Source organism: Poecilia latipinna, unplaced genomic scaffold, assembly GCF_001443285.1.
Source record: "Poecilia latipinna isolate Pla-1442-1.1 unplaced genomic scaffold, P_latipinna-1.0 Scaffold1291, whole genome shotgun sequence".
NCBI lineage: Eukaryota > Metazoa > Chordata > Actinopteri > Cyprinodontiformes > Poeciliidae > Poecilia > Poecilia latipinna.
This window is the reverse complement of record NW_015113907.1, coordinates 177,885-185,740: the sequence shown is the minus strand read 5'-3', so window position 1 is coordinate 185,740 and position 7,856 is coordinate 177,885. Positions and strand designations below refer to the sequence as shown.

Below are 7,856 nucleotides of genomic sequence, written 5' to 3'. Positions count from 1 at the left end.
GTTCTGTTTAATCTTTTTTTAATGATTGAGCTTATCAAACAAAATTTCAGACAAAGACAGTATTGTAATTGTCATGAGAGAACTGGTGTGCTCATGGAACCTGACATGTTAGCATTTTTGGATGACAGTGAGGAGGGTAAATAAAAACAGTTTTCAAATGCAATCTTTTGTCTTAAAAAAGATCCCAACCAACATGGTAAAATATGAAAATACAATTACCCCGCTTATTTCCTATCCACACCCTTTCTACCAGATCTGTGGAGAAATTGCTTGAATAGAACTTGCATTACAACATGAACTTCAACATGAGAAACAAATTCATTTACATATATCGATCAGTAAAGAGCAGCAAAGATATTTCTATGACTAGTGAACCACAGTAAAAGTCATTAGCTAAAATTCGCTTGGTTATGCTCTAAAGCCCAGCTGCAATTGCACTGCAGAATGAATGCAAAAAATTTGGTTTTGGAGCAACTTAATCAGATTGAGATGCTGTGGTTTTCAACACTAAACAGTTCATTAATCTTGAAAACCCTGCAAATGAGGTTGAATAAAGCAATCCTCTATAGAAGAACACATAGCAATGTAAAACACTCGCTGTCTGATCAAATACTTGATACCAGTAGTTGTCACGTGGTGCAAGTAGTTTTTCTGTTCACTGGGTGATTTCTTTTTCCAATAGACCCAGGTTGGTTTGGTTAGTTTCTTTGCTTTTGGTGTTACATTTTTGGTCATACTTGTCTTGATCACATTTTCTCTAGACTGGACATTATTAGGACTTTTTCTTCCCCATTTTTATTAAGATACTACTTGACATATGCTCTTATTATACTGTGAAATCAGCATTTCTGTGATGACCTGACCAGAAACCAGTTGCGCCCCATTCTGTTTATTCCTCTTTTTGCAAAGATATCAAACCTATAACATTCTGTCTGCAGTCACTCTTGTTTGACTCAGTTTAGGATAACACCAACGTTAGTCTTGACTCTCCCTCCAGGGCCAACCTGAGAGTCTTGCAGGAGTCTTAGGACCCCTGCTGGCCTGGGACCCTGAGAGAGCTCAACCAATTACATCAACTGCAAAACTTTGAGAAATGGTGGGCTTCAGTAAAGATAAATAAACTGCGGTGTTCTCAGGATGCATACAACAAATACATTGTCAGGTTGAGGAAGTGGCCAAGACCAACAAGTCTTAATTTCCATAGAGGGAGGAACTGATAAAATCACAGGAACAGAGTTACAGAGGTTGAGGTTTACCACGTCAAACAAGATCCAGGACAAGGGTAATGCAGTGATGTCCCTGAAACAATCAAAAACATAAAACCAGGCCGTAGCATACTGGCAGGCAAAGCTTACATGGAACACCAGAGCCAAGCAGATGAAATAGTGGACAACAATGTGGGACAGACCAGCAAGAGTGTTTAAGAATAATAAGGCTAAGATTGTGTGGGACGTGCGAATCCAGACTGACAATCGGGTATTGTGAATTTAGACGAAATAGAAAAGAGAACAGCCATGGCATATATCGCAATCCCAAGCAACATCAGGAAGAAGGAACATAGGAAGCTTGAGAAATACCAAAGGGTCAAAGAGGAAATAGAGAAGTAGTGGGGGGGTCGGGGTTTGAGTGGTGACATTGGTCATCAGAAAGTAAACAAAATTAAAAACCATGTGTTTAACAGTTTTTATTTTACAAAATAGTTTTTGTAAAAACAAAAAAAAAACAATCAAAACCAGGTGTCTTTTCCCTTCTTCTTATCAACTACTTGATTCACTGCAATAATTTGTCTCAGAAACTTCCTAACGTGTAGTGGTATCACAAAATGTTAAAATGTTTGTGTGTGTTAAACTTTTATTAGGCACTGAAATGAAACTGCGTTCTGATGTTTATCATTCTGACCGGGCATCAAACCTTTTCTCACAACAGTTGAACTACTAGTTTCTTGCAATCTTGAATCTGTTAAGCAACACGCTCAGAGAAAGAGAAGTGAGAAGTTATATTCAGCACAGAGAACTACGGAAGGGAGATGATAAGGTCTGTTTTTACATCCACACAAGAAGTAAGTATTTAGCTTTATCTACTTTATGTTACACTTTGGATTGCAGTTGTTGTTTATTTTCACTATTGTCTGTATGACTATGTTTATGAGGAATGTCATTTATTTTTATTTTTATTTTATTTTATTTTTTAGAAAAAACTAACAATGGAGGTGGATTACGTTGAATACGATGATTACACTCCAAACAATGAAACTACAAACCTCCTGCAACAATCAGACAACTCTCAGTCCTCTCTGACTCTTGTTATTGCCGTGGTCAACATCTTCATATCGTTTCTTGGTCTGATAGGGAATGCTTTGGTGGTGTGGATCTGTGGGTGTAAAATGAAAAGAACGGTCATCACCACCTGTTACATCAGCCTGGCTCTTTCAGGCTTGTTTGTTTGTATCTTTTTGCCCTTTAACATTTTTTATTTGCTGACCTCAAACTGGCCTTTTGGGCAGGTTTTGTGCAAGTTCACCTCCTCTGCTTTGTTTCTCAACATGTACAGTAGTGTGTTTCTGTTGGTCATAATCAGCGCTGACCGTTGTGTCCTTGTTTTGTTTCCTGTGTGGGCAAACAACCACCGAACGGTGCACAAAGCATACGGAGCCGTCGCCGTGATGTGGCTTCTCGCTGGACTACTAACACTTCCTGCGGCAATTTTTAGAACCACCGCAGTCCAAGAATCCATCACCAAGTGCCAGTTGAATTACACCTCCATTTTCACATACAAGGCTGTGGTACTGGGTCGGTTCTTCTGTGGATTTCTTGTTCCTTTCTTGATTATTGTACTCAGCTGCGTGGTGATCGGTGTGAAGCTGAGAGCCTCAACCGTTCGATCCAAAAGGCCTTATAAAATCATGGTGGCACTCATCCTGTCGTTTTTCTTCTGCTGGGTCCCCTACCATACTTTTGCCCTCATGGAAATGAACCTTAAGAAACACAGGCTAGATGTTATTGAGGCTGGAATAAAAGTGGGGAACACCCTGGCAGCAGCTAATGCCTTCATATCCCCCATTCTCTACGTGTTCATCGGCAATGACTTCAAGCGAACTCTGAAGCGCTCTGTGATGTCAAGGTTTGAGGAGGCGATGGCTGAGGATATCCGCACGACTGGGTTCAATCACTCAAGATCCAAATCAATGGAAATAATTCAAACTCACACTATTTCCTAAAAAAAACAACAAAAAAAAACATATTGTATCTTGATCTTCTTTAAGTTGATTTAAATCTTTAGCTGTGAAAAACACAAAACATGTATTTTTTATTTAAACTTTTTGATGGCTTTTAATTATTTTTGCTATCCTTTGTAACTGAAACAAATGCTGTGGTTGTAACTAAATGAATTATCTACAATAAACTGTTGTTCTATGCACTAAAAAGTAAGTATTTTATTAAAATTCAATGTGCATTCTATATATTTAAATTGTTTGCTCACATACAAAAAAAAATGAACAGTCTCATGGTTGTTTTACTGAGACAAACCAAAATATACAAAGAACATACTGAATAAACACTCAAAATTTGTATGTTATTTAATAGTGAAAATATTTTATTCTCCGAACAAAACGTGACTTAACTTGGTTGAAAAAGTTTTATTGGTAAGGGTAATTTTGTGTAGTTAATCACCATAATTTCCCTAGGTGGATGCCAATTTCCACTGCTCCTAAACCCATGGTGTTATTACTGAAAGTTTTACTTCAAAAAATATCAAATATACTACTAAAACAATTCAGCATTTGCTCACTAGCTTGCTTTAGACCAAAGTGTAGCAGAATAATAGAATGTTAAATCCATCAAATGTGAACAATATAAAAGAGATGATAGTGCTGCTGTGTGATTAGTAGTTATAATGCATAATAATGTTCCCCAAATCGAATTAAGCTTAGTGCCTCAGACAAATGAAAATTATTATGAGGAGTAAGAATCATATCTCCAACTCCAGTGGCCCGGCTTTCAATCATACAGTCAGTCATAGGTTTAAAGAGACAAATTGGGTCAATAAGTAGTACTTGCCAACCACTGATTGTGTCATCCAGTACACATTACTGTGAAATTTTATCTCTGCTGCTCAGATATTGAACTGTTACCATGTCATGACTGTCAAACAGCAAGAGCCTTAAATCAGAAGCTTCTTGAGATTCGTTGCAAGACTGACCTCTACTGGAGTACTTCCTGCTCACAGGACAACTCTATGAAGATATTTGGAGGCTATAAGATTCCTTTCGGTGTAAATAAAGTTGTTGTTGTTGTTGTTGTTGTTGTTGTTGTTGTTGTTGTTTTTGTTGTTTTTTAATGAGCTGAACTGAATTAGGTATGTATTTAAAATTTTAGGTTCTTAGAAGTGAGATTGTTAAATGGTAAAAACGAAAAAAAGTACAGATTTGAAAGTAATATCCATTTGATTACAGACCATCACATATTATCAATAGATTACAGTAAACAGATTAGTAAAAGTAAAATTGATGGTGTTAGAGAAAGTCTAGCTCAACACGCCCCCAACGTTCCCCCAAAGGAAGCTACCAGATTAACTTGCGGATGTGATGCAATCAGCTGTGAGTTTTGTCCCCTAGTAGTTACAGCGCCTTACGATTTTCAGCTACTACCTGGTATTTTACAAACAGCTTAACTGAATTGGAATTTAGCTTCGTTAATGTTTACATTTTACTTTCAGTTTTTCTATTAAACAGTCCGTACAGCTGTCCTTCTCGCTTGCTAACGTTAGCGTAGCTTCCGTTTCCAGATGGACGCCAGCTGAGCTGAGCTAGCAGCTGGTGATTTTCTTTTTGTTTTTGTTTTTTATCCCTCCTCCCCGTTCACTTTTCTGCTGCTTGTCAGCGACCACCAATTCAGTCGGACTCCCCTATGTGTCTACTTCGGGGGCTGGCAGAGAAAGTTCAGTTGCAGTAGATAAATGGCCGCCGCTGCCCCCTCTGCTCCTCCTCCGGCAGCAGCCTCTGGTTCTGCTGCGGCCGCTGCTGAAACCTCCAGTCCGGGAGGATCCAGCAGCTCGACCGCTGCCGACGGCGGCAGCCAGGACAGCACTTTTGAATGTAACATCTGTCTGGACACCGCCAAGGATGCCGTGATCAGCTTATGCGGACATCTTTTCTGGTGAGATTCAACTGGGATTTTTGTGTATCGTTAGAATCAGAGCAGAGTATCAACATGCTGGACTGCTTTTAGTTAGAATCTAATAGAATCAAAAATTTTGAAGTTAAACAATTTCAGACATGCAGATAGTATTTAACTTTAGTTGTAAAAAAAATTATTTACAAAAATGCAATTTAGGATTGTTTTTTTTTTACACTCTCTATAGGAGAATATACCACTAACTAAATAACATATTTTTGGAATTTTCATCCTAATAAAATCATACATGATTATATTTACTTCCAATTGAATGTGGCTACAAAGAGCTATTTTTAAATAAAAACAGTAAAGCTTAAGCTAAATCCAGTGTATTTTGTCTCATAATGTTTTTTTATGTCAATGTCACATTTATTTGTGTAGCACATTTAAGTTTTTCAAAATGTTCACCAACCCCCATGACATAAAACAAAGAATAAAACAATGAAAATAAAAACTCTGAGGTGTTAAACGGCACACAGAACACAAGTTGATTACTATAGTTGAATTATCCTGATGAACCAGTAAATCTGTTAAAAAATAATAATAATTCTAAAGTTAAGTTGCAAACATTGCTACAAAAATATCCGTTATATGTAGTTGAGAAGCAAATTATTATTTTGCTTTTGTAGAACAAAAACAATTGACTAAAATGTATAACGTTATTTTGTGGTGGAACTCTACAACTTAAACTCATCAGTCTTTAGTAATGACAGCATTATCAGTTTTATGCCGCAGTTAGTTAAATTAAAAAATGTCTGCCTCCGATTGCTTTGTTTGAATTTTATTTAGCATTTTTCAGTCAAACTCTTTGATCAAACTCTTTCCTTTTCTGTGCTCTTTGTAGCTGGCCTTGTTTGCATCAGGTAAGCTGGATCTTATTTATCCCCTTCCAAAAAAAAAAAAAATTCCGCAAACTTTACAAAATAAGTTGTTAGCTCAATAGCATCACTTCTTGCTCATGCAGTGGCTGGAAACTCGACCTAACAGACAAGTGTGTCCAGTTTGCAAAGCTGGCATCAGCAGAGAAAAAGTGATTCCTTTATATGGAAGAGGAAGCACTGGACAACAAGATCCCAGGTGGGTGCTGTAACCTGTTGACACAGATGTAGCGAAGACTAAAACTTGATATATTTTTTTTTGTTATAATACACATTATGACACTCGGAGGTTAAAAATGTCACATTAAGTTTCTGTAAGGCTCTGTCACATCAGATTAAGACTGCAGGACACAGAGCAACTGGATGTTGTAGGGCAGTCTTAATCTGGTGGGATTAAATAAGCAATTTTCAGAAATTTAACTGTATATTTTCTTCCAAACGTTTTTTTTTTTTTTTTTTTTTTTTTAAAAAGGGAAAGAACACCCCCTCGACCTCAAGGACAAAGACCAGAGCCCGAAAACCGTGGCGTAAGTAAATGAAAAGGCACAGCTGCATGAGCCAAACACAGTATGTCGTGTTCTTATTTTAGATTGGCATCACTATGGTTTTGCCTTCATTTCCTAATTCACGTCAGCTGCTGAGGAAATCCATCCATTCATGATGAAACCCTTACATATGTCTGCTGCGGGGCGTACCTGTGTTTTATTCATTAGCAGTCTGACACACTTCCCACTGGGATCCATTACACTTTAACAGTCGAGTTGAAGCTCCTCTCAAGAGAATCCCCACAAGTCTTACAGCTCATTGCGTCACGCCTCACTCACTGTCTGTTCTAACACGTTTCTAATGACATCTCGCAGGGCTTTCAGGGCTTTGGCTTTGGAGACGGTGGTTTCCAGATGTCATTTGGAATCGGCGCCTTTCCTTTCGGTATTTTTGCCACAGCTTTTAACATCAACGACGGCAGACCTCCTCCAGGTAGCGGCACATTTCACCCTGAGCTTTTCGTTTTGTGCGTCTTTTGAAACGGCGGCGCCACTAACCTCTGCTGACCTTTTGCAGCGGCTCCTGGAACGCCACAGCACACGGACGAGCAGTTTCTCTCTCGACTCTTCCTGTTCGTTGCTTTGGTGATGATGTTTTGGCTGCTGATTGCATAAAAGCTTTGGAAACTGGACAGGTTGTTGTCACTTCAGATTGGACAGAGATTTTGTTTAATGTTTTATGTCGCTCCTTTTGAAATGCAGTTGAAACCAGATGTTTTACACGCCACAGTATAAAATGACATAACTAGTGTAACTGAGTTATTCAGATGAAGGGTTTGCGGTGGATTCTCCGTAATGCTGACACCGTTGAACGTCACTTTGTTTGTAATGACCAAACACTTCAGTTTTGGTTTCATTAGACAACAGACTATGTCTTATAAACTTCAGACTGGAGTCTCCTGTTGATATTTCTGGATAATTGTTTGACCAGATGAACTTTGCACTTTCAGGTTTTAGGAAATTGTACCTGAACATAAACCGTACTTGTGGAGATTCACTGTTCACGCCTTGGTTTCTCTTATTTTACACAAGGAAGCATTGTGTTTGTGCCCGAGATAGATCCGTATGTATGCCTCAGTTTAAGCCAAATGTGAATTAAACTTTACAAAGTCATAACTTTTGGCATTTCCAAATTGTTTAGAAAGAGAAGTAACTCACTGTTTCGGTAATTAGCGAATGACAATTATTTTATATAATTCTAACCTAAAAAATGAAAAGTTTAGTCTGATTTAATACTCTAAGGGATAAATGTATTCTAT

General features: G+C 38.0%; 2 protein-coding genes across 2 annotated transcripts; both read left to right on the top strand.

Annotated features, from left to right (window-relative positions):
• The first annotated feature begins 924 nt into the window (after nt 1-924).
• On the top strand, nt 925-3,424 carry LOC106961347 (chemokine-like receptor 1). The gene is made up of 2 exons (XM_015055031.1): nt 925-2,060; nt 2,194-3,424. The coding sequence occupies exon 2, from the start codon at nt 2,204-2,206 to the stop codon at nt 3,215-3,217; it is 1,014 nt and encodes a 337-aa protein (XP_014910517.1). The 5' UTR covers nt 925-2,060; nt 2,194-2,203; the 3' UTR covers nt 3,218-3,424.
• Nucleotides 3,425-4,561: 1,137 nt separating this feature from the next.
• On the top strand, nt 4,562-7,599 carry rnf185 (ring finger protein 185). The gene is made up of 6 exons (XM_015055049.1): nt 4,562-5,156; nt 6,019-6,037; nt 6,139-6,251; nt 6,525-6,579; nt 6,913-7,030; nt 7,115-7,599. The coding sequence occupies exons 1-6, from the start codon at nt 4,957-4,959 to the stop codon at nt 7,210-7,212; spliced, it is 603 nt and encodes a 200-aa protein (XP_014910535.1). The 5' UTR covers nt 4,562-4,956; the 3' UTR covers nt 7,213-7,599.
• Nucleotides 7,600-7,856: the final 257 nt, after the last annotated feature.

Coding starts and splice junctions, on each gene's coding strand:
- rnf185 (XM_015055049.1), top strand. CDS start 4,957: ATGGCCGCCGCTGCCCCCTCTGCTCCTCCTCCGGCAGCAGCCTCTGGT. Junction 6,580..6,912: donor CAGAGCCCGAAAACCGTGGC/GTAAGTAAATGA, acceptor GACATCTCGCAG/GGCTTTCAGGGCTTTGGCTT. Junction 7,031..7,114: donor CGACGGCAGACCTCCTCCAG/GTAGCGGCACAT, acceptor GACCTTTTGCAG/CGGCTCCTGGAACGCCACAG.
- LOC106961347 (XM_015055031.1), top strand. CDS start 2,204: ATGGAGGTGGATTACGTTGAATACGATGATTACACTCCAAACAATGAA.